General features: G+C 41.6%; 12 protein-coding genes across 12 annotated transcripts; 3 read left to right on the top strand and 9 right to left on the bottom strand.

Annotated features, from left to right (window-relative positions):
- Positions 1-617: 617 nt before the first annotated feature.
- GIM5 (subunit of tubulin prefoldin) lies at positions 618-2,142 on the bottom strand (the record flags this gene model as incomplete). The annotated part of the gene is made up of 2 exons (XM_064825919.1): positions 618-1,983; positions 2,036-2,142. The coding sequence occupies 2 exons, from the start codon at positions 2,140-2,142 to the stop codon at positions 618-620; spliced, it is 1,473 nt and encodes a 490-aa protein (XP_064687433.1).
- A 396-nt stretch (positions 2,143-2,538) lies between these two features.
- cox5 (Cytochrome c oxidase subunit 5B, mitochondrial) lies at positions 2,539-4,419 on the bottom strand (the record flags this gene model as incomplete). The annotated part of the gene is made up of 3 exons (XM_064825918.1): positions 2,539-3,153; positions 3,214-3,755; positions 3,825-4,419. The coding sequence occupies 3 exons, from the start codon at positions 4,417-4,419 to the stop codon at positions 2,539-2,541; spliced, it is 1,752 nt and encodes a 583-aa protein (XP_064687432.1).
- A 1,179-nt stretch (positions 4,420-5,598) lies between these two features.
- KRE5_5 (killer toxin resistant protein) lies at positions 5,599-7,225 on the bottom strand (the record flags this gene model as incomplete). The annotated part of the gene is made up of 3 exons (XM_064825917.1): positions 5,599-6,929; positions 7,008-7,117; positions 7,176-7,225. 3 exons carry the CDS (start codon positions 7,223-7,225, stop codon positions 5,599-5,601), a joined length of 1,491 nt encoding a protein of 496 aa, XP_064687431.1.
- A 344-nt stretch (positions 7,226-7,569) lies between these two features.
- Positions 7,570-8,142, bottom strand: ATC70_006644 (uncharacterized protein; the record flags this gene model as incomplete). Its single annotated transcript, XM_064825916.1, has 1 exon — positions 7,570-8,142. The coding sequence occupies one exon, from the start codon at positions 8,140-8,142 to the stop codon at positions 7,570-7,572; it is 573 nt and encodes a 190-aa protein (XP_064687430.1).
- Positions 8,143-9,142: 1,000 nt separating this feature from the next.
- Positions 9,143-9,772, bottom strand: ATC70_006643 (uncharacterized protein; the record flags this gene model as incomplete). The annotated part of the gene is made up of 1 exon (XM_064825915.1): positions 9,143-9,772. The coding sequence occupies one exon, from the start codon at positions 9,770-9,772 to the stop codon at positions 9,143-9,145; it is 630 nt and encodes a 209-aa protein (XP_064687429.1).
- Positions 9,773-10,189: 417 nt separating this feature from the next.
- ATC70_006642 (Alanine--tRNA ligase (Alanyl-tRNA synthetase) (AlaRS)) lies at positions 10,190-12,808 on the bottom strand (the record flags this gene model as incomplete). Its single annotated transcript, XM_064825914.1, has 12 exons — positions 10,190-10,357; positions 10,419-10,583; positions 10,637-11,167; positions 11,221-11,373; positions 11,429-11,457; positions 11,513-11,600; positions 11,662-12,124; positions 12,189-12,281; positions 12,333-12,394; positions 12,451-12,537; positions 12,596-12,669; positions 12,727-12,808. 12 exons carry the CDS (start codon positions 12,806-12,808, stop codon positions 10,190-10,192), a joined length of 1,995 nt encoding a protein of 664 aa, XP_064687428.1.
- A 1,594-nt stretch (positions 12,809-14,402) lies between these two features.
- Positions 14,403-15,757, bottom strand: RPL25_2 (60S ribosomal protein L25; the record flags this gene model as incomplete). The annotated part of the gene is made up of 3 exons (XM_064825913.1): positions 14,403-15,385; positions 15,455-15,605; positions 15,668-15,757. 3 exons carry the CDS (start codon positions 15,755-15,757, stop codon positions 14,403-14,405), a joined length of 1,224 nt encoding a protein of 407 aa, XP_064687427.1.
- Positions 15,758-15,929: 172 nt separating this feature from the next.
- On the top strand, positions 15,930-16,422 carry RBF1_1 (Transcription factor rbf1 (RPG-box-binding factor) (Repressor-activator protein 1); the record flags this gene model as incomplete). Its single annotated transcript, XM_064825912.1, has 3 exons — positions 15,930-15,944; positions 16,008-16,054; positions 16,116-16,422. The coding sequence occupies 3 exons, from the start codon at positions 15,930-15,932 to the stop codon at positions 16,420-16,422; spliced, it is 369 nt and encodes a 122-aa protein (XP_064687426.1).
- Positions 16,423-17,708: 1,286 nt separating this feature from the next.
- On the top strand, positions 17,709-19,697 carry OSH3_4 (Oxysterol-binding protein 3; the record flags this gene model as incomplete). The annotated part of the gene is made up of 7 exons (XM_064825911.1): positions 17,709-17,870; positions 17,926-17,958; positions 18,016-18,027; positions 18,083-18,113; positions 18,170-18,415; positions 18,469-19,238; positions 19,305-19,697. The coding sequence occupies 7 exons, from the start codon at positions 17,709-17,711 to the stop codon at positions 19,695-19,697; spliced, it is 1,647 nt and encodes a 548-aa protein (XP_064687425.1).
- A 32-nt stretch (positions 19,698-19,729) lies between these two features.
- On the bottom strand, positions 19,730-20,209 carry ATC70_006638 (uncharacterized protein; the record flags this gene model as incomplete). The annotated part of the gene is made up of 1 exon (XM_064825910.1): positions 19,730-20,209. One exon carries the CDS (start codon positions 20,207-20,209, stop codon positions 19,730-19,732), a length of 480 nt encoding a protein of 159 aa, XP_064687424.1.
- A 416-nt stretch (positions 20,210-20,625) lies between these two features.
- NPY1_2 (NADH pyrophosphatase) lies at positions 20,626-22,262 on the top strand (the record flags this gene model as incomplete). Its single annotated transcript, XM_064825909.1, has 4 exons — positions 20,626-20,728; positions 20,784-21,179; positions 21,231-22,033; positions 22,086-22,262. The coding sequence occupies 4 exons, from the start codon at positions 20,626-20,628 to the stop codon at positions 22,260-22,262; spliced, it is 1,479 nt and encodes a 492-aa protein (XP_064687423.1).
- A 207-nt stretch (positions 22,263-22,469) lies between these two features.
- On the bottom strand, positions 22,470-23,108 carry ATC70_006636 (uncharacterized protein; the record flags this gene model as incomplete). Its single annotated transcript, XM_064825908.1, has 1 exon — positions 22,470-23,108. One exon carries the CDS (start codon positions 23,106-23,108, stop codon positions 22,470-22,472), a length of 639 nt encoding a protein of 212 aa, XP_064687422.1.
- Between the last annotated feature and the right edge of the window lie 362 nt (positions 23,109-23,470).

The following is a 23,470-nucleotide window of genomic DNA, read 5'->3' as shown; positions in this document are numbered from 1 at the left end:
TTACAATAAATCTACGCAACGGTCAACACTTTTTGTGCGTAATAATAAATACAGTTGTGTTGCAAAGTGTCTAAATAGCGTGAAGATCCAATAACCCAAGATAATGCCCTCCATCGTAGGTCTACTTGTCGATCGTACTACTAATCAGTCTGCCAGAATGAGCAATGGCCAATGCAGCTGCAATGCAGTCCTGGAAACATAATGATACCATCTTGCCAGCATTTTCATGGATCCATGGATGCCAAGTTATCATCTCCCCAAATACCCACTGCTCTGTATTTCCAAACGCATACAGATAATGGTGCCAACTATATCTTAAAGGGCCTGGATCCACAAAGATCAATGACAATAAAAGTGATATTTTGATATTTTATACTTTTTTTTTTTTTTTTTTTTTTTTTGTTCAGTTTATTCTTTGATATGGTTAAGATATATTACTATTTGTGGTTAAGATATGTTACTATTTGTGGTATACTATCCTTAATGCATGATAGTGTTGTACTTTTTTTACATGTTGAAGGCTGACTAGGTATTTACATAATGAAGATGGCTCTGACGATCAGAAAGTTTGCCTGGTGTACTTGCGTGGTATATTGATGATAGTTTTGGTGAATAATTTAAAAGGGGTCCATGGAGAGAAGCTCGTTAAATAATCTTTTTGCTTCAGGTTGGTGATAATCAGAGTAGAAATCGTATTCATCCCTCTCATGGCGAGTTCGTTTCTTACCAAGGATGGAGACAGTCGTATACTTTGGAGCTGCTGCAGTAGAAACAATGTTGGTAGTTTGTTGAATAATTGGTTGAGGTGCAGCTTCAACAATGGAGGCTTCTTTGCAAGGTGTCTCACTGGTGTTTGCTAAAAGAGGTTGTTCCTGAATATTTGTTGTAAGGTTGATATTGTAGACGGGCCAATTTTCAATAACTTGCAAAGTACTGGCTTGAGCAATACATCGGCTAGCAGCATCAGATTGTTCGTTGACTCGAGGTGTGGATTGGTTATCAAGACTACTCAAGCTAATTCTTGGATAGGATGCAGTACCTTGAGCTTTGTTGACTTCGATGGTGCTTGAATCGTTCACTGACATAGTTTCTCCCAGCTTTCGTTGCTTTGGTGCATTTCCAGGCATATCAGCCCCGTCAAAGCTGCAACCATGCTTGCGTTTCAAACGGCTTGAGTAAGCTTGCTTGTTTTCTTTGTTCTCATTAGCGACACTTGCAGCATTGGATGTAGCAGTTGATAAAGGAGTAGATGAGCTGGCCGTACGGAATGAATTGCCAGAGATTAAATCCGTTGAAGCTGAGATGGAGGTACTTGGGATAGCTGTAGAGGTGGCAGACACATCAAGAGAGTTGACTATGGCGACATTGTTTGTACATTCCAAACGATTGTAGGTATTGTTGGTATTGTTGGCATTGTTGGCAGTGTTGGCATTGTTGGCAGTGTTGGCATTGTTGGCAGTGTTGCAGATTTCATAGCTTGATCCGTCCTTTTCAGCAGATGTTTCGTAGATAGTATCATTGAGATGCGAAGCAGTAGGTGTCAATGAAGCCAAATCATTGTACTCTGATTCTGGTCCATGAGTTTCATTTGATAATAGATAGTCAGGATCATCAGAGTTAAGTGTTTCAGGAACATCGTCTTGATTGGAGGAGGCAGATTGGTTTTGATGACCGACGTCCTCATCAATTGCTGCGTAAAGAGCGTAACTGTATTCATATTCGTTGCCCAATGAAGCTAGAGATGAAAGCTCTTCGTCACTGGCAAATCCATCAACAGAAGAGGAGTAAGATACATCAGTGTCTTCATCATAAGGGATGAAGTCGTCGTCTTCATTTGACGCGATTTGAGGCTGAGATTGTTGTTCTGGCTCTTGTTCCTGTTGTTGCTGAGGCTCTGGTGCGACTGATGGAGCTTCTTCTGGCATTTGGTCTTCCTCTGCAGCTGCAAGCCTTTGCTTAAGTCTGTGTGCTGCATTGCAAACGCTACCAAAAATTCAGGAGACGCACTACTTACTACAGGTCTGTAAATACTTACTTGATAATCAACAACTCGTGGATTAAAGAAATGTTCTTACGTTCCAGTTTTGCTTCGCCAATAGCCAAGATGCGGTCTAAAAGCGCGATGGGTTCCAAATTCGCCATCTTGAATTTGATCTGTTTGTTCTTTTCTTCAATTGATACGTGTAAATGTGTTGTCTGATTGAGTGTTTGTGAAAAAGAATGAGATGCGTTCAGAATTGATATGAAATGAGAAAGAAAAAGGAATAAATGAATTGTATCGCTTCACCCAATCTTTTAAGCAAAATTTTTGGCGTTTTTACCTCCGCGTTTGGCGTAGGTCGCTCCGCCAGCTCAACATCTTGCCCATGAGCCATCCGCTGATTTGACATTTGAATGCTTAGACAGACTTGGATACTCTGTTGCGATTGCTTTATTAAGGCCCTGTTGTCATATCCATGCTTCAGAAGATTGGGGCAGTTTTATACACGTTTTTTTTTTATTATATACATAGATGACTGATGCTCTTAAATTAGGCAGTTAATAATAATACTCTTTTGTTATCAAAAATTCCTGTTCAGTGTGCTCTGGATTTCTTTTCTTTTTGAGGTAATAGTCGATCGGGACCTTTGTATTGAGAAACTCATCAATCGGTTGATCTTGATCATTCGGAGTGATGGGAGATGCATAGTTCGAACTGCTTCTACGTCTTCTGTTCAGATATTTTGTATGCACTGGCGGCGGTTTGATTGTGGTTGTAGTATCCGTTGCAGCACGATTGCTGCTGCTCTCATCAGGAATATCCTCTTCATTAAAGTTCCAAGTAGTTTCAATGAAATCAAGCTCATCCCAAGAGTCATTATCGTACTCTTCGTCTTCATCAGTTGACCGAGGGTACTTTTTGGTGGCAGATCGGCTCATAAGATACGCTCTCTTGTTGAGTTCGGGACGACGCGCAAGGTACTTTTGCAAAAGATGAGGACCAGTAGCTTTCTTCAGGAATGGATGGTTTAGAGCGTCAGTAACAGATAAGCGAGTGGCTGGATTCTTGTCTAGACACCTTTCAATGAAGTCCTGGATTGAGTTTGAAGGGACGTAACGGACATGATTCGTATACAACGTAGGAGCAGGATCATCAATGATCATCGAGAAGATCTATATTGAATGTATGAATTAAATTATGCTAATGTAGCCTGTTTGCGGTCATCAACTTACAGTCATTGGATCATACTCTGCAAAGGGAGGCTTGCCACATGCCAGTTCAATTGAAGTTATACCGAGGGACCAAAGATCAACTTTAGTATCGTAATCTTGATTCAACAAAATTTCAGGGGCCATCCAGCACGGTGTGCCAACAAAGGATCTACGGGCCTTTTTGGGAACAGTGGGAGGCTGCAGTAACGTGGACATTTTGTGGTGGGGAAAGTTGTCAGCTGCCATTAACGAAATGAAAGATTCAGTCATGGACTCCATCGTTGATTCAGCATCTGGCACAGCAGCATTCTTGCGAAAGTAATTTGTGTTTTTAGGCACATCAGCCAGGTTGGTCAGCAAATGATTGCTTACACCAAAATCAGCCAATTTAACGATACCAGTGTCAAAATCCAGTAGCATGTTTGCAGACTTGATATCACGGTGCACTAGCTCATTGTCATGAAGATATTCCAAGCCTTGAGATACTTGCTTGATGATACATGCGACTATGCTTTCTTCGAAGCCAAGTTTATGACATCTGGACAGCAAATCATGACAGGAACCTAAGCATTAAATTAACATTAATTATCAATGTCTATTAATAGGGTCGCTCACTGGTGGCACCAACTTACCGGCTGACATGATCGGGGTGACAATGTATAATTGTGAAGAATGGACAAAGCTTTGATAGACTTCAAGCAAATGTGGGTGTCTACATAGTGTCATGATTTGGATTTCCTTGCGCAAGGCATCTAACCTTGAGTCATCGAGGCCAATCTCTTCTAAATTGACAGTTTTAATGGCTATGACAGACTGATTTGGTTTGTAGATGGCAGAATACACAGACGCAGTTGCTCCAGCGCCAATGCTTCTCAAAATATCATAGTCGTCTGCTTTTGAAGAGTAGGAAGCAATCATCGGATGTTGCTGCTGATGGTGTTTTCTTGACATTGGTGAAGACGTATTACTGCCAGTGCTGTTTGATCTGAGCGATAACTTGACTCTGTTGACAAGCTCAGAAATCGATCTCTGTCTTGACAAGGGCTTCTTGGGTGTAATTGTCGCAGTGGCACTGTTTGAAGGTGTTGCATTTACTGCACTTATATTGGTTTCCGTGATTGTTCTTGATCTTGCTCTTCGTTTTGTACTTGAAAATATGTGGTTTAAAGAAGATGTTCGAGCCACTGTCACTGATGGAGATAGAGGAGAAGAGCGTTGCTGATCCATTGGAAGCAATGATAGAATAAAGAAGAAAGAACAAGCCTTTTTTAAACCTGTTAATTAAATATTTATAGTCGAGAAAAAAGACAAATAAAGTTAATTGATGTTTATTAAACCACGATGCCAAATATATTTGCAATAAGGAGTTGCTAGTGGCAAATCAAGGAGATCCAAAAATAAACCTGTTGAATGACACACTGTAGATGTATGTCCACTCTTTGCGCGCTGAAATATAGCTACCAAGGCTTCATGGCATGCTTATCGCAACAAGGAGAAGGAGTCAGGGCCACCTCCACTCTTCCATGAGTTTTAAATCAACCAACAAAAAAGGCAAGTTATAATATCCTGTTCTTGTGTACCATCCAGGTCTACTGCATTTTTTCAAGAAGCAAATGAACTCTGTTCCCCTTAAAATTAGGAGAAAACAAGGAAAACACATCGGCCTATATTCTGTATTCAGTATTGCATGCGGATTCCGTGAATTCCGTAAATACAAGTGTTGCTATTATAGTTGAAAACAGGCTTCAGGGACGCATTTGATGTGATCATTCTAGTTATATGTATATTTTAATCAATAAATGTCATCAAATTGTTTATGAAATAGGAGATCACAATAGTTTCCTGTCATTGTGGTTGCTATGAGCGTATGCCAAGATTTGCCTAATTAACACAGCGAAAAAGCAGAACCTCAGGGAAGGTGATCCGAAAATGATCAGCATTGGCAATAAAGGAATCCATATTCCAGTTCCAAATCAGATCAGGGTGCTACTGCGTGGCATCCAGCAACATCCCAAAATGTTCTATTCCAGAAAAACTCTATTCCATGTTAACAGACAGCTGAATAATCGAGTAGAGATGGAACAACAGTAACAAGTACCCTGTGTCTATATCTCTTCTGCATATAAAAACGAAATGGTACATCCCCAAGGATCTCGGATCAAACATGCGAAGGTTGCCATGGAGACCATCACAAGCTGTCAAACAAAAATCCTTGCAATTAATTAGAGGGTCTAGACGCATGAGCCATGGTTTACTGCTTAATGTGCTGCAATGTGTAATTTATTGTAGAAAAAAAAAGTGATATGAAAGAGATATGTCTTTGTTGTATTAAAGATGTAAGTGTTGCTATAATCTAAATGTGTGGTTTGATGTTAAAATAAGAGAAAACTAAATGACAAAAAGTGCCTAGGCCTTGACGTTCTTGACCAAATAAGAAAGCAAATCAACCTTTGTGACAACATGCTTAACCTTTTGTTCATCAGTGACCAAAGCACTAGAGTTAGTTTCAAAGAAACGGGTCAACTTGTCGAGAGGCGTATTTTCAGTGATTTCTTCAAATTTGGCAGAGCCTTTGGTGAAATGGAACATAACATCAGAGACATGAGTTTCAGCCTTGGCACGACCAGAAGCCATACGAGAGAGGATGTTACCCATAGTGACAAGACCTCTAAGACGGCGATGAGGACCAGCAGTAACGGGCAGTTGATCGAAACCGTTCTTTTCCATAAGATCAATAGCTTCCTTACAGGTAGTCTCGCCATCAATAGTAACAGCAGCAGCCAACTTCAAATCACGGACAGTGGCACCGGCATAATCCTTCTTGGCCTTGTTCTCAAAGCTTTCACTTTCAAACTTTTCATCAGTGAAACCACGCTCTCTCATCCAGTCGTCGTTCAAGAACTTGGTCATGTAGTTACGAACGGAATCAGGCAAAATGACAACACAACGTTGGCCCTCCTTGAGCTCCTTGGCAGCTTGAACAGCGGCATGCATGGCAGTACCAGAAGAACCACCGCAAAGGATACCTTCCTCACGGATCAAACGACGAGACATCAAGAAAGAAGGCTTATCTTCAGACTTCATCCAAACATCAATCAAGTTACGCTTCAAGACATCGGGAATAAAATCGTAACCAATACCTTCCACTTGATAAGAGCCTCCCTCAGTGTTGAGAGATTCAGGTTGAGCCAAGATGGAACCGACGGGATCAACACCAACAATCTTGATATTAGGGCACTTTTCCTTGAGCTTTTGAGCAATACCAGAGATGGTACCGCCAGTGCCTGCACCGGCAACCAACATGTCAATCTTACCATCACATTGCTCCAAAATTTCTTCAGCAGTGGTATCGTAGTGAGCAACAGGGTTGTAGGGGTTGCCATATTGATCCAAGATAACAGCATTGGGGATCTCATCTCTCAGTTTACGAGCGACACCAATGTGAGACTCGGGAGCATCCCAAGCAGCTTCAGTAGGGGTACGAATGATTTCGGCACCCAGAGCCTTCAACACATCAACCTTCTCTTGAGACATCTTTTCAGGCAGAGTGATGATGACACGATAGCCCTTGACAGCAGCAGCGAGAGCCAAACCAATACCAGTGTTACCAGATGTAGGCTCAATGATAGTGCTGACACCAGGAGTGATAGTACCAGCCTTTTCAGCCTCATCAATCATACGAGCAGCGATACGGTCCTTTACGGAACCACCAGCATTGAAGTATTCACATTTAGCCACTAGAATGTACAGAAGAAAAAAAAAATTTTCCATCAATTTCAGGCCAAACCCAGCCCCTTTTGACACTAGCTACTTACAAAGCTCACACTTTAAACCTTCAGCCTTCGCAATTTTGTTAACACGGACGAGAGGAGTACGGCCAATGTTATCCAAGATGGTATCAGAAATCTTGGGTGAAGGAGCAGAGCTGCGGAATGGTAGATGAGACATGCTATTCCGCTGCGACAATAAGAGGTACTACTTACTTGTGCTTGTGGTTGTATTGTTCAAAAATGTGCTTCAATTCAGTGGACATGCTGCGTAAAGATTGTATAAATAAATGTAAATAAGAAGAGGAAGAGAGTGATGTGTTGGCAAAGAAAATTTTCTCACTTTTTAAGGCCAACTTTCCCACCATTATTTTACCACACTCCATTCTGTCCTACATTTGCCATACCAGTGACTCGATTCGAACCGAATGTTTGAACGTCTATCAAATTGGTTTTATTGCAATAATTCACCGACTAAGCGGGTGTCCTCGTATTGCCAGTCTGGCGTGCAAAGCCATGTGAATAAGTGGGGGGGGGATAAGACGTACCTATAAAAAAAAAAAGTAAGTGGTCAAAAAATCTGCTGATAGATCCCAGTGAAACGGCCAACTTACTTATCAGGATTTTGAACTCGACTGAAAGGAGGCAACACCTTGCTGTCAAGTGAGGCCAGTGCCGAAAAACCAATGAGGGCAATGTTACTCGCTCCTTGCTCATCACGATTCATAGTAGTTTGTTTAGCCAGCCTTTTTGGACACTCAGGGTTAAAGCATGTAACGGCACCGAGGTTCCTCTTCATTCTATTATCCTCATCACGCACCAGTTGTTTCTGTGTCTCCTTGAAACATGAGCAGCAAATTTTTGTAGAATTGTATTCGTCCACCAATCTGACTGTGCTTCTTGTGGACAGCGTTGACATGTACGGCTTCATACTTCGAGTGCTGTGGCCACGGAGGTACTGAGCATTGCGATGCCAGTTTCCTACGAAGGAAACCATCTTTGGCTTGTTGAAGGCGGACATGGTTGCAGCAGATCTGGCTTCACTGGCTACCAAATGTTGGTGAAGTTTCTTCAAGCGGATTCGTCCAGTTGCCCTTCCTTTCTGTAGCTTCTTGACTGATGACTTCTTCCTCTTCTTTCGCCTATTGGAGAGGACAGCATTATCGACTACGTTGACTGTCATTTCATACTTGACGAATGCTTCTCTGTTTCCAAGAGAGGTTGCAGTGTCAGAATACTCTTGCAGTATTTGAAACCGATTGATCGACTCAAAAAGAGTGAGAGAAGCCACTAGAAACGAACAATTCCTAAACACTGGCACTGATGTCGTCAATAATTACAATGGGCTTGACACTCTTGCTCAAACCACAATCAAATAAATCAACAGCTTTGATGTCAAAGAAAGACATCTTTTTCTGTGTCGCATGTTGGATGAGGATAACATTACCATCTCTGAGATTGGACATATAGCGGAATACTGTATAGGCAATGTATTGTGTATATCATTCTACCACAGCTCAGATTTCGTATGATACCTTGTTACAGAGTATGGTACTTGATTCCATAAGCACAGTACTTGATGATGGCTATTAGATATTGACAAGGCTCATGTATTTTGCTTGCCTGAACATTTACATGAGGCACATTTCATGATTATTGAATAGTGCATGCCTCTTTTTTTTTTTTTTTTTTTAACTTCAAGAGATCTTGCAGCTTTTTTCAGGCACCAAATCAACAGTATTGAACATAGTAGGGTAGGGCTTGACAAAAATCACCTTTTATAGCTCTATGAAACCACTGCTTGAAGAATAATCACCTTTTATGTTAATGTTTGGATGAAAGCTTGTTCTGTTCTTAAATTGGTCACACCTACAAGTTTACAATAGAATGCAATTGTGCCCTGCAACATGTTATTGCCACCAAACAGCGACAAGTTGAGTTGGGTTGTGCCTTAATAACCTGAGGATACAAATTGTGTCCTAGCAGTGTCCTTCGCCCCTATACAAATAAAACTACTTCCAAATGACGTGCCCTGGTAAGAAACATCTGATTTTTATTAGCAAAATAGAAAGAGAGGTTTTAGCGATAAGAAAGCTAGGCGATAGATATCATTAACAGTAAGTTAAATGGTATAATACATGGCAGATGTATGGATATTCTTTGTTCTTGTTCAAACAGTCCGATTATCGCGAAAACATGTGGGTAGAGGGTACAAGCTCTGTCTTATCTGGTGACAGATACAGGTCGTGGTACTGCAGAACTTTTTTGGAGACGGTAGTAAAGACCTCGATGGGATTTGAGAAGGATTGGCCAACTGAGTGATCCAAGAAGATTGCTGGATCATGTCTATACACCCCTAGTTGCAGCGCAACTTTGTACACTTCCAACCCTATTTGCATGTTTTCTGGTGTTGGATGATTCGTATGAGCAAAGATCAGGTTGGTTAAGATGATAACCTCTCTGCTAGGTGTTCTGATACGTTCGTTGAAATCTTTGTAGAATAAAGTTGCATAATGCATGGCTCGTCCAGGTGTTGAAGCATATCGCACCATGGTGCCAGCAATCATTGCAAACAATCTGTCGTCGCTTTTAGTAAAGCATCCTTCTTTTTGCTCCCGGGAATGATAGTCGACCATCACTTCTTCATAAAGCCATTCAGCATTCGCAAAGTTTCTGTTATGTTTTGCTTCTTGTGTTATCGCCTTGAAAAGAAGCGATAAAGGCACATGTTCATGGTTGCTCTTTTTCTGTTCGACAAACCTTCTGTTGTGGATTGGATACCTCGATGCGTTGCTGTAATGGCTGTTGTCCATTGCCTTATTTTTTCTTTTTCTTTTTTTCTTTTTTTTTTTTTTTTTTTTTTTTTTTTTTTTTACAATATAGAATAAAAAGATATTTCCCCCCTCAAAAGTCAAGACGATTATTATTCATTCTCAGGCAACATTTGATTGATTTAACAAGTTTTGGGAGACTTGCCATAGCATTTCAGAGTAGTTAATCAAGAGCGATTGGTCTATCATGCCACTACTACACAACAAATGAACTATATCAATACTAGCACTGAGTATCCTCACTCATTTTATACTATATGCAGAGAATTCTCCTCCAAACCGAATATGCCAGAGCTTCATTCAGTGACTTAAAAGTCTCGAGCCAAGCTACACAAGGCTTTGCTTTGTCATAATCCATATAAATGCCCTTTTATTTTTGTAAATCCAAGCAAACAAGTGTTACAATTCATAGCCTTCCACTTTAAACAGTTCGCCATAGTCAAAGTATCGAGTCATCAGCTTTTGCACAGGTTTAGGCAGATTCATAGATGTCAAAATGTTCTGCATCTTGGAGAGTCCAGCTTTTCGAATCAAAGTATTCAGATTGCGCGAAATTTCTGTGGGATACTATAGCATCAAAGAATCAAATCAATATTTCTGGCATCACCGTGAGATCCTGCCCACATACCACTATTTCATGATACCATCTCTCGTGGTAAACTGTCAATTTCACAGCCGCTAGTAGAGCTTTTTGAGTGTTTCCTTCATTGGCATAAATTTGTAGCAGCTTCATCCACGCTTTGGCAGAGAATTTGTGATCCAAACACATTTCAAATGCCTCTTTTGCTTCATTCTACAATGTTGGCCAGGTCAGAACCTGATACGGCTTGCAATGTAACAACTCACCTCATGCCATAAGCGCAGTGCAAGATCACCCAAAAGCTCCCACTCCGTGCCAGTTTTTCTGTATATGGTTTTTTGAGCACGATAATGAGCATCCTCTGCTCTCCAAAATGTGTAAACTCGCAAATCTTCATAGAGGACCATGAAAAGGTTGTCCAACCATCGTTCACACAGTCTTTTGTTGCCAAATGAGATGCTGACCTCTGCTTGCTGCTCTGCTTCGCTCTCCTCTGCCGCCTGCTTTGGTTTCTCTACATTAGCTGGCTTACTCAACTCTGTCTTGGTATCATCAAGTGTGGCATCCTGTAGCTTTTGATTCAACTTTTCATCGCTCGAACGTACTACTGTGCTTTTGCGATGATCCTCCTTTGCTTTATGTTTGCGATATTCCTCTTCCATGACAAACACTTCAGATCTGCATCTCAATAACTCGTCCCATGTCAAGGCATTTGCTAATCTGGTCAACAGAGAGTACGCCTTTGCGAATGTGCCATGCAAAGCAGGTGCTGGAAGTCGTGAAAGAGAAGAATCCGCCTATACTGTAGTTATATAAACAGGGTCCCGTTACGATTATATACCAACATTACCTCTGATTCTCGGCCGGCTGCATCTTCTTCCATGATTCCTGAACTGATAATGTCTGGTTTGACGGGCAAATGCGTCTTTAAAGGTGATGGCATGCGGTGCATATCCCGCTCACTGTATGTGAACATTGGGCACGAGTTTAGTGTCAGTAAAGCCTGCGTTTTTCAAGCAGGTTAGCCATGTATCGTTTCGTTTATGATGGATCCTTACATTCTTATAGTCCTTGAGATCGATGTATACTTTAATGGAACTCATTAATACACCAAAGAGGCACATTTACTGTTGTCTAGTTACCTTCTGTGAGCTTGGCCCAGGTCAAATATTCAGAAGGCGTAGTGTCAACTGCATATTTGGCCATCTTCAAAGCTAGATCGTATTCACCCTTGAAATGCACGCATCTCATTAGAAAATGCCCCTTACACATGCTCTGTAAGGACACTTACCTTGCTTCTCAAAAAGTCAACCTGCGTATGGAGTAACGGGAAGCTCATTGACGAGAGTTTCAAGTCTTGGTAGAGAATTTTCACTGCTTTGATTTCCTCGTTCTGACCAATGTAAGCCTTGGCTAGCAAGGAGCCCACTTCAGGATCTTGTTTGTGCAGCTTCTTGAACAGTTCTATCGCAGGCGCATATCTGAAGCTGTCACTAAAATACTTCATGACGCCGTCTGCAAGGTGATTGTGCACAGATGTTGCCACCTGAACTTCTGGCTTACTACCCAATTGCCACCCCTTCCAGAAGAGTGCTTCTACAGCCTCCAAAAATCTACTCTCTGCTGCCAGGTTCATGATGGGATCCACTTTTCTGTATCCTGCTAATCGATAATAGCTGTCATCCGAGTACAAAATGGCCCTTAGCACGGCTGATAGATATGTTTCTTGCCAAATGTCAGCAGTAGCTTCATGTCTATAAACATGTTAACATTGAGCTAAATATATACATTTGTGCGACATGGTAACAGGCGCCATACCTTTCCCCACGAACATCCACATAATAGCTTTCGACACCACCTGGGATCTTTACCTCAACCCTAACATCAACTCGGGAGAACGCATTGAAACAGCTATCATCTCTTTAGCAAGATATCCCCTAGTCATGCAAACCTAAACCTTACCAATAGATACCGGATCGAATACGCCAAGAGTTTGATTTCGTGAACCAAGATTGAGTATCATCCTATAGCAAACACTGTAAATCTATATCTAGGGCAATAAAAATATAGGTCTCTTTACCATAGAGTATGTCAACGAATTCAAGTATGCTGCTAATGAGGCTGACGACGATGCATCGACGCCAGAGATATAATGAAAGCTTCCAATCTACATGGTGTCCCTCGGTGAGTCACTTGGGAATTGTTAGTAAACACGGTCAACATACTTCTTTGATACCAGGCTTAGCATTGAATTTGATGATATGACATAAATCAGGCGGTCCAAGCTCACGGAAAGAACCTACAACGTTGCTATTTAGACATGTTGTCCCTGAATCTGTGAGTTTGCATATCGTACCTAAAGCATCCGTTCTGGCGACAATAGACTCTCCAAGTTCTGTTTCAAAAAATTCAGGGATATCTTTTAATGTATCAGCCATATTTTTCAAATGAAATAGCCTGGATGGAAAGAAGAGGAATAAGCTATTTTCAGCTTTAGTGGCATTTTTATATTAAGTGTGTATGTGGATTTTCTTGTCAATGTGATAGGTGGAGAAAACGCCGCTTGCAGTTACAGCATTGTCCTGAATCAAAGTTCGTTGTACGCATGACAGGGTTTTTATGGCTCTATCTTTGAAAGAAAACCCTCTTTGTATACTAGAAACTAGCTAATCTATCTCGCTACGTTCGATGTCAGCGTCGCCCTATGGACTCTTGCCAAAGACATTTTAAATCAGATATAATAACATTTTGGTATATCAAGTAGATTTTAAACAACCAATTATTAGTAAAAGAAAGGTCATATCAGAGCCTGGAGGAGGAGAGGAGGTAACTCCCTCAGCACCCTGTTTATTTACACTGATATCAAACGAAGCGTACTAGTGAGACGCTGTGAAAGAAAATTCAAGTTTTACGCAGCATTTGTAAACCACATTCTCCATTTTCTGATAGTAGAATTGCCATACCATTCACTGCTGCTGCCGATGCTCAAAATAAGATGGCAACATAAAGCTGGTCATAAATAAATATAGGACTTGTGTAAGACCTACAGCGACTTTTTTGAAATATTGTCATTGCAAAGGACACATTCATGAGACAAAGCTCCCCCCAAAAAAAAAGTATCTGCGCTAAGCAATTGTCCTTTCAACTCCATGATCCGCATTTAATCAGCATCGCAATCATCATTGTCATCAAAAGAAAGGCATTTAGGTCAGCCAGCAGCAATGCCGCCACCACCAAACTCAATTAAAACTCAGAATATGTTTTCTGTTCAAGATTGGACAGATTTTGTCTTTTTTCGACTTCTTTAATTTATTCTATTATATTCGACTATATAAACTGTAACGATCGCCCCGCGCTTCCTAATACATGCTTGAAGTACTTTTCAAGGCGCTTCCAATGGTACCAAGTAAAGTAGATGTTTTGAATAAATTTATCGAGTAATTTATGAAAATATGAAAAGTGGTTTTCAGCAAAAATAGCCATATTTTGCATATGAACACCTCATAAAAGTGGTTTCAGAGGTTGCTTTGGATCGAGAGAAACATTTTGATGTAATATATACCATAGTAAACGTCTTCAGTTTCAAGGTGAAAAACGCGATCATTTAATTTTTGATGAAAACCATGAGGTATCCCTCATGGTTTGGAGTCGATTTTTGGAGATGTTTTTTGGATCCCAAAAAAGTTGAGCAAAGGTGTCAGAAAGCAAGTGCTAGGTGAGAGCAACTGTTTGGTGCTATTCTGGTGGTCTAGAATGGCTTCTAACACCAGAAATCACTGCTCAAGTGCCTCCAAATTATGCTGTGGTTTTCATACGTTTGAGTAGTAAGAGGCAATCCAAGCATGCTATCTGTTCGTGTATGCATCGTTCCCACTGCTACAGACGTGAAGCATCGCGAAAGAGTTAGATTCACAGTTGCACTTTGTTTAAAGAGGGTTCTCACATACTGGACAAAAAAAAAAAAAAAAAAAAAAAAAAGCAAAGCTCCAATATAAATTAGTAGAATTATGTTTATTAGATGTAGTTTTAGTTTTAAAAGTATTGTTCCAATGTATCGCGATTAGATGTAAGAAGCCATTCATCTGTTTCATCCTTGCTGAGCATAACAGCATCAGCACCAGTACCACCAACTGATGTTTGATAGCAATCGAATCCCTCTGACTCTAGTTTTAACATGACTTGATCGATCAGCTCTTGGGGAACATTATCACGAATAAACGTAACAGCACAGCCACCGCCTCCAGCACCCGTTAGCTTGGTTTTGAGACCTGATTGAGCAGTGATGGATCTGACTTTCTCCAAGCTTGGATGGCTCACACCAAGTCCATCAAGTAAACAGTGATTTAATGTAACCAAATCCTCAATCTCGTCCATGAGTGCTTCGGTAGTCAATTCATTATCTTGTAATTTCTTGAAAGCATTACGACAACGAATGGCGATACCGTGCATTGAGTCAAGCATGGGCTCAACAACCTCAGGGTACTTTTTACGCTTCTCACCCACACCGGCTACCAATGCACTGGTAGATCTAGGAACCTTTGTGTTTGTAAGCAGCAAACGCAGTGATTTGAAGCCTTCCAATGTAGCAAATCCTTGTCCACGCATAAATGTCTTTGCTCCGCCGTATGTTGCCACTGCATTATCGACGCCGCTGGGATTACCATGAATCACTTCTTCTGCCTTGAATGCATAGGCGTTTACCTTCTCAAGGTATGTTTCTCTTTCGGGTCTCGAGTTGAAATCAACGGGAATCTTGTTGTTGAGCAGCAATAAGGCTGTTGCAATAGCGACGGAATAACTGGCAGAACTACCCAAACCAGCACTCACAGGGAGAAAAGAACGCACGCAAACGGTCAAACCATGCGTCAATGGCTCTTCAGCTTTGGATTCCATGATGACCAGGAGGTATAAAAAGGCCATGAGTGCCTGAATCTGAGAATCTTTGGTGGTAGGTCCAGCTATTTCGACTAGACGAGCCTTGAGTTCAGCGGGCATATCATTAGGATGACGGGTATCTAATATACAATGAGATGTAAGATGATTTTGCACCAGGCACGAAATTAGACTTGTAGATCAAATTGTACCTGAATCAGGATATGCAAATCTCAATGGAATGTCGCTGAGCTTCCAGCTTCTTTCGATGCCAACGTCCGGCAGAACGAGCTTGATCAAATCGTCCTTTCTGTTCTCGAGATAGAGATATGATTTCAATCCCAACGATGCAGCTACTGCTGTCTAAAACCAAACCAAACCATCAGTACATGTTGAAATTTCGCGTAGATCACATGCACCTGTACCTTTTGATAGACAACTGAGTGCTCACCAAATAAAATTACTTTTCCTGGTGCAGACACAAGTATGCGTTCGTTTTGTTCAGTTCCAGTCATATCGATATTGCAATTATAAGGAGAAGAAGCGCTCCCAATGTTACAAGTAAGTTTGACAAGATATATCACCATTGAAACTCAAATAAATTTTAGTGACTACACAACAGAGATGTTAAAATTTTTTTTTGACACGGCACATTTGATTTCTCTTTCTTTTTCATTTACACTAAAAATGTCTGCTATTGCTGTATGTGATGCGATGGATAGGAAGGGGACGATGGTTATTTATCATATTTTTCTGTACAAATAGGCTAAGTCTGCTGCCAAGCCCGGATTGGAGGAACAAGTTGAGGCCAAGTAAGTTTTGCCATGACAATTGATCCAAATGTTGGAATTGCAATGTTGACTCTGTATGTAGGATCCATCGTATCCGTATCACTTTGACTTCTCGCAACGTCAAGAACCTCGAGAAGGTTTCCAGTGATCTTATCCAACGTGCCAAGGACAAGCAACTTAAGGTCAAGGGTCCCGTTCGTCTCCCCACCAAGGTTCTCCGCATCACCACCCGTAAGTCTCCTTGTGGTAACGGTTCCGAGACCTTCGATCGTTTCGAGATGAGAATCCACAAGCGTTTGATCGACTTGCACTCTCCCTCTGAGATCGTTAAGCAAATCACCTCCATCTCCATTGAACCCGGAGTTGAGGTTGAGGTCACCATTGCCTAAATCTTTTGATTTCATCTCTTGTTTATACACAATAAAACAATTCAATAACCTCATATGATGATGACTTTGCATGGGCGAGGATCAATGTCAGTTTTTTTTGTTTTTTTTTGAAAACATTGATATGGGGTAGTGTTGATTCAAGTGTATGAATGTTTACATGTTGGAACATGTGGCTTAGATTTGATCGGTTATTCACACTGACATGTATGGTTTTGAACATCTTTGAGGTACGACATGGATAGCTTCAAAAACATATCTATTACAGTGATGAAGCTCTTTGTGATGGGAGGTTCGGCCGTCCCTGTCGACCCAGGATAACATCACACTTCCATCGCAAATAATTATTACTTTTCTGCGACATCTCGAGTATCAAAGACTCATCTTTTCGAAAAACATTGGAAGGACTACTATTTTATGATCTTACATCATTTCAGGTATCGCGAGTCTCTGCTTGATTGGAATCTACAAGCGTCTTTCGAGATTCTATATATTAAACTTGCTGCCCTGAAGTATGAACTGATGAGCCACATGGCAGTGGCTTTTTCTTATTCAATTTGTATTGAGCATCCGATGGAAGCGTACTAGGCTCTACAATGTAACAAGACAACTGGCATGCAGGCACTGATGTTTACCAAGAGCTTGCGTAAATGCATGCCAATGTATAATGTGGAGTTCATTGGACAAGCACCGAGGGGAGGATGCTATTGACTCAGAAGCATTCTAACGTACTGATAGCCCATCAACCTCAGGAAATTAAGGTGCCAACAGTCAAATGTTACAATTCTAATTGACACACTATACGATGCATGATTTCAGTTGCTGTTGTATAGTTTCCTTATACAACTTGAAACTTTGTCGTATCGATCCCTATTTATATACGCTAATTAGATGCCTTGGCGTTTAGATAATGCTCTTGATTGCATCAAAGCGAATCTTTCGTGGTCAACGGTATCTACATTTGACATGCATTTGGCATCTATGAAACACATTTATCGCCTCACACATGCTTATTTCTGATACTATGCTTCGTGTTGGCATTTTGTCGCATTGGAATCCTCTCAACGAATGCCCCTGAGTTCAAATTACCAACAACAAGAAGCGTTACAGGTTGTCATCAACACAAAGCTACGGGAATCCAATATTCTGCACCTTTTTAAGCGAGGTATTTTAGTCTTTTTCTTCTCTTGATTCTTTTATATCTTGAGGAAAAAAGAGACTTGTACATACTAAATTAACACTCTTTCAAGATTTGACGCCCAAGTTTGAGAAGTATACATTCAAGCATCATGGTGGAAATCAATTCAAATGCTGCTCATGTGTTTACAGCTCTACCCACAGAGGAGCAAGCCGGGGAAAGCTCTTCCACAACGCTAGTTGGAACAACAGACCAGATATTAGATGGACTCTTGACTAAAGTCGGATATGGCTTGTTTCAAAGGAAGCTCTTGGTAAGTGTTCTGCTCGTTGCTTGCCTATTTGAGCTTATTCCAACCTTTTCTTAAGATATTATGTGGATTTGGATGGTTAGCGGACAATGTAAGTTTGTATCTCTGCTGTGCCATTGCTTGCATAGTGCTAATGGTTGTAACGTAGATGTGGCTTCAGGTAGAATACGCTATAGTATATAGATATATTGGGATTTAACATGTTTGCATTTCAGACCGTTGCAATCATTCTTCCTCGAGTACAAGGTAATATTGAAATAACAATCTAGCTAAATAAATAGTCTAAATTACTCAATTTCCAGACCACTACGATGTTCCTGATAAATGGATTGGCACTGTATCAAGCTCACTTTTCGCTGGTATGACATTTGGTGCGTTCTTTTGGGGAACTTACTCTGATACAAAAGGCAGAAAGGTGCCCTACACAATGACTCTTGTGATCACATCAATATTTGGGCTGTTATCAAGCTTTACATTCAATTTTGCAACGCTGTGTGTAACGTTGTTCTTCCTTGGATTTGGTGTTGGCGGAAATATGCCAACCGATGGTAAGCATTCAACACAGATAGTTGAGCTGTCAATGAACCCTGCCATCCATTAGGCGCACTGTACCTCGAGTTTTTGCCCAAAGAATATCACTACTTGCTTACATTCATGTCTGTATTTTTCTCATTTGGAGCTGTGCTTGCATCCATCATTGGCTATTTGATCTTACCGAAATGGAGCTGTCCAGAGACGACATTAGAGCCTTGCGACATGCACACACAGAACAACGGCTGGAGAATCATGCTATTCACAGTGTCCATGGTGACATTTGTCATGCTGGCGCTCAGAAGCCTATGGTTGAAGCTACCAGAAACCCCAAAATTCCTAATGAGTCAAGATCGACACAACGAGACTATCATTGTACTGCAGGACATTGCAAAGATAAATGGAGGACATGTACATATAGGCAAGGACGAACTACCCAACATGCGGCATAGATACCGACACACCACATCCGATGAGGAGGCGGAGGAAGAGGAAGGAGAGAGCTTTGATATGATGGAAAGTCTTAGTAGTAGCTTGAACGAAGACAGCGATGAGGTCAATCGTGTACTATTATCGAATGGACAGCATGCCGAAGAGATTGTGGTCAAGGAAAAGGAAAAGACCAAAGCATTTAAATTACTGATGAGTCCTCAGTGGCGATTGACAACATTGCTGATCTGGTCGATCTGGACATTTACATCAGTTGCCTATACCATGTTTAATGTATTTCTGCCCAAATTTTTGGAAACATTGGGATTTGAAGGGGAAGCAGTGCCGACTCGAGAACAAGTGTATTGGGATTACATGATTTACTCTTTAGCAGGTGTGCCTGGATCTGTGGTAATGTTGTAGACATTTAAGCTGTGTGTGCAAGGGCGTCATCCACTTATACTTGTTTTCTGCTAGATTGCCTCATGGATGATTGAAACAAGACTAGGCAGAAAAGGCACAATGGCAGTGTCAGCATTTGGCTCATCCATTGCACTCTTTTTGTTTTCCATCATCAGCTCCCGTGTTACCATGGTACTTTCCAGCTCATCCGTGTCCTTCTTGGCCACCTTGCTCTACGCAGTAATCTACGGCTACACACCAGAAGTATTCGATACCAAGGTGCGCGGAACAGCAGTAGGCACAGCGTCTGGCTTGGGGAGAATTGCGGGTATTGTCAGTCCAATCATCACGGGCATCCTACTCACGATCAATACATCATTACCGCTCTACATCAGTGTGATTGGATTTGCGATTGTTGGAGTATGTGTTATTTTATTGCCGTTTGAAACTAGAGGCGTATCACACTGAAAAAACTACTGCTAATTATAAAAAAAAAAAAACTACTTCTTGACAAGCTTATTCTTGAGCCATCCCCAGTTTTTCAACCGTTTAGCGACAGCAGGTGTTATGGCAGCTGTGAGAGACAATCGAAATGGCAGCAGGACCGTCTTGTGGATGCCATAGGCAATCACAAATATAGACGTTAATGATGGCTTTTCATGCGCTTGATTCTTTTTTAGTGGTGTATGTTCCATGCCAATCCAGCCCTTGGCCTTTCCAATCATGTAGTCTTCTACTTCTTTCACACGATCTGCGCCTTTCACGCTAATGACCGCCATCGTGGTTGTCAAATCAACAGTGCCCAAAGCCAGATATACGCCGATACCGACGTAGCCATACTTCTTCATGAACTGCTTTGTTTTGGATGCTGGTTGTTGTGGTGCTGGTGGTGGCTGTTGTGTTGCTATAGTGCGATAGTGCACTGTTCTGGGTAGAGGTTGTATTCTTGGAATGATGCGTTTCAACATGAAATAAGACATGTTTGTGTATAAGCAGAGGAGATAAGTAGCAGAATCTTTTTTTAATTTGAATTAAACCTTCAATATGATGTCATGAGGTGTTTGCAGTGAGCGCTACCATATGCTTCATGGACCATCATTGGAAATGTGCGGCACTCATCGGAAGGAATCCATTAACCCGTGCAAAATTGAAGTGCCATGCTGATGGCTGGAGTGGCACTTTTGCAAGCACAACAATAACGTTGAGTTCAGAACGGCTATTCATTTCAGACATAATCCTTTCTGCAGCTGGTGGCTTTCAGATGTCTCATTTAGGTTCCTGATTGTGGGTGTGGAAGGAATTTTCTCTCTTTTCTCTCTCTCTCTCTCTCTCTCTCTCTCTCTCTCTCTCTCTCTCTCTCTCTCTTCTTTTTAGCTCTTTCTTCATCTCGCCAAGCATGATTCGCACTCTCAAAGTCAACAAGGTGAATCATCCCGTCAGTCTGTCCTTTGACGGAGAGGGCCTTCGTATCGAAGGAGATTTCAATGCTGCTAAAAACTGTAATACATACTTGTGCTCTAGTGCGTATCTGACACTAACCCTCTCTTCTTACAGCAAAGAATACAAAAACAGTGTGCTGTATACCTGTGCCAGCTGGAAAAGGGCCAGACCCAACATTACTGCCCATCGACCATGTGTATATTATCAACGCTTTCTATCATGAGCGCACCCGTATGATTCAAATTCATTGCGTGCTACCGGAAGATAGAACTGTGGAAGGATCGCCTTCTGACATTTACAAGTTTATCTACTCTGTGGATGATGACAAGAAGGAAGATGCCATTGGTTTTTGCCAAGAACTAGTCAAACAGGCCTACAGCGACATCAAGTTTGGCAAGAAGCTACTGGTGCTGATCAATCCCTTCGGTGGCCAAGGTAAAGCCAAGGAGATATTCGAGTACAATGTAAGGCCCATTTTTGAAAGTGCCAAATGCGACATTGAAGTGAGATGTACGTGAGTTGTGGTTGTCTCTGAATGTGAGCTCATGGCTCTTGTATTAGGCACAGAACATCAAGGACATGCTTTGCAAATTGCACAAGACTTGGACATCCATGCATACGACGCTATAGTTACTGTCAGTGGCGACGGTGTGATTCACGAAGTGATCAACGGCTTTCTCAAGCGGCCGGATGCCAGAGAAGCAATGAAGCAAGTTGCCATTGGCATTATTCCCGGTGGCACTGGCAACTCGCTTATTATCTCGCTGTTGGGTGAAAAGAGAGGATTTGACCCTGTGTACACTGCATTGCAGGTCGTCAAAGGAAGATCGATGGCTCTGGATCTGTGCTCTGTCGTGTACGACGACCACCGCTACTTTTCCTTCTTGTCGCAGAATTACGGCATCACCGCTTATGCTGATCTTGGTACAGAGCACATGCGTTGGATGGGTGATACGCGTACTGTAGTTGGTTTAATGCAGGAGATCTTTTCTCGTCGTTCATACAGAATTGAAGCTGCTGTTCAGGTGGTGGAATCAGACAAGAGCAAGATTCAAAGAGAGTATGTCACTGCCTTTGCCAACGAAACTCGTGTGCCTGTGAATGATTTAGACGGCCAAGTAGCAGACACCATCCCTGATCTATCGCAGCCTGTGCCCAAAGACTGGATGGTCATTGACGATGACATTTCGTTCTTTTTAGCTAGCAAAGTGCCTCTTTTATCGAGAGGCATGCTGTCTCATCCATGTGCACTACCCAACGATGGTCAGATTGATCTGTTACTGATTCGAGGATCACCCAGCATCACTAAACAGCTGGATGTCTTTACCAAGGTTGAAACTGGACAGCACATCAACAGCGACATTGTAAGTGTTCCTTGTGTTTAATGGAATGCTTGAGGCTCATTTCTCTTGTTAGGTTGAGTACTACAAAATCAAAGCATTTAGATTGACACCCGTTTTGAAGCCTGGTCAGAAGGCGTATGTGGCTATTGATGGAGAGCATGCTCCCTGTAAGCCTTTCCAAGTTGAAGTGCACCCTCGTTTAGCTTCTGTGCTGACTATCAGTCCCTCTTACATTCGGACCAATGTATAATAAGCAGCTGTCCATATAGTATCAAACGCAATAAACTATTATACCTACAATTGGTTTTATTGCAATAATTCACCGACTAAGCGGGTGTCCTCGTATTGCCAGGCTGGCGTGCAAAGCCATGTGAATAAGTGGGGGGATAAGACGTACCTATAAAAAAAAAGTAAGTGGTCAAAAAATCTGCTGATAGATCCCAGTGAAACGGCCAACTTACTTATCAGGATTTTGAACTCGACTGAAAGGAGGCAACACCTTGCTGTCAAGTGAGGCCAGTGCCGAAAAACCAATGAGGGCAATGTTACTCGCTCCTTGCTCATCACGATTCATAGTAGTTTGTTTAGCCAGCCTTTTTGGACACTCAGGGTTAAAGCATGTAACGGCACCGAGGTTCCTCTTCATTCTATTATCCTCATCACGCACCAGTTGTTTCTGTGTCTCCTTGAAACATGAGCAGCAAATTTTTGTAGAATTGTATTCATCCACCAATCTGACTGTGCTTCTTGTGGACAGCGTTGACATGTACGGCTTCATACTTCGAGTGCTGTGGCCACGGAGGTACTGAGCATTGCGATGCCAGTTTCCTACGAAGGAAACCATCTTTGGCTTGTTCAAGGCGGACATGGTTGCAGCAGATCTGGCTTCACTGGCTACCAAATGTTGGTGAAGTTTCTTCAAGCGGATTCGTCCAGTTGCCCTTCCTTTCTGTAGCTTCTTGACTGATGACTTCTTCCTCTTCTTTCGCCTATTGGAGAGGACAGCATTATCGACTATGTTGGCTGTCATTTCATACTTGACGAATGTTTCTCCATTTCCACGAGAGGTTGCAGTGTCAGAATACTCTTGCAGCATTTGAAACCGATTGATCGACTCAAAAAGAGTGAGAGAAGCCACTAGAAACGAACAATTCCTAAACACTGGCACTGATGTCGTCAATAATTACAATGGGCTTGACACTCTTGCTCAAACCACAATCAAATAAATCAACAGCTTTGATGTCAAAGAAAGACATCTTTTTCTGTGTCGCATGTTGGATGAGGATAACATTACCATTTCTGAGATTGGACATATAGCGGAATACTGTATAGGCAATGCATTGTGTATATCATTCTACCACAGCTCAGATTTCGTATGATACCTTGTTACAGAGTATGGTACTTGATTCCATAAGCACAGTACTTGATGATGGCTATTAGATATTGACAAGGCTCATG

The sequence above is a fragment of the Mucor velutinosus genome, assembly GCF_035048745.1.
Source record: "Mucor velutinosus strain NIH1002 chromosome Unknown tig00001547, whole genome shotgun sequence".
Classification (NCBI taxonomy): Eukaryota; Fungi; Mucoromycota; class Mucoromycetes; order Mucorales; family Mucoraceae; genus Mucor; species Mucor velutinosus.
Note: the sequence above shows the minus strand (reverse complement) of the source record. Positions and strands in the feature narration are given on the sequence as shown.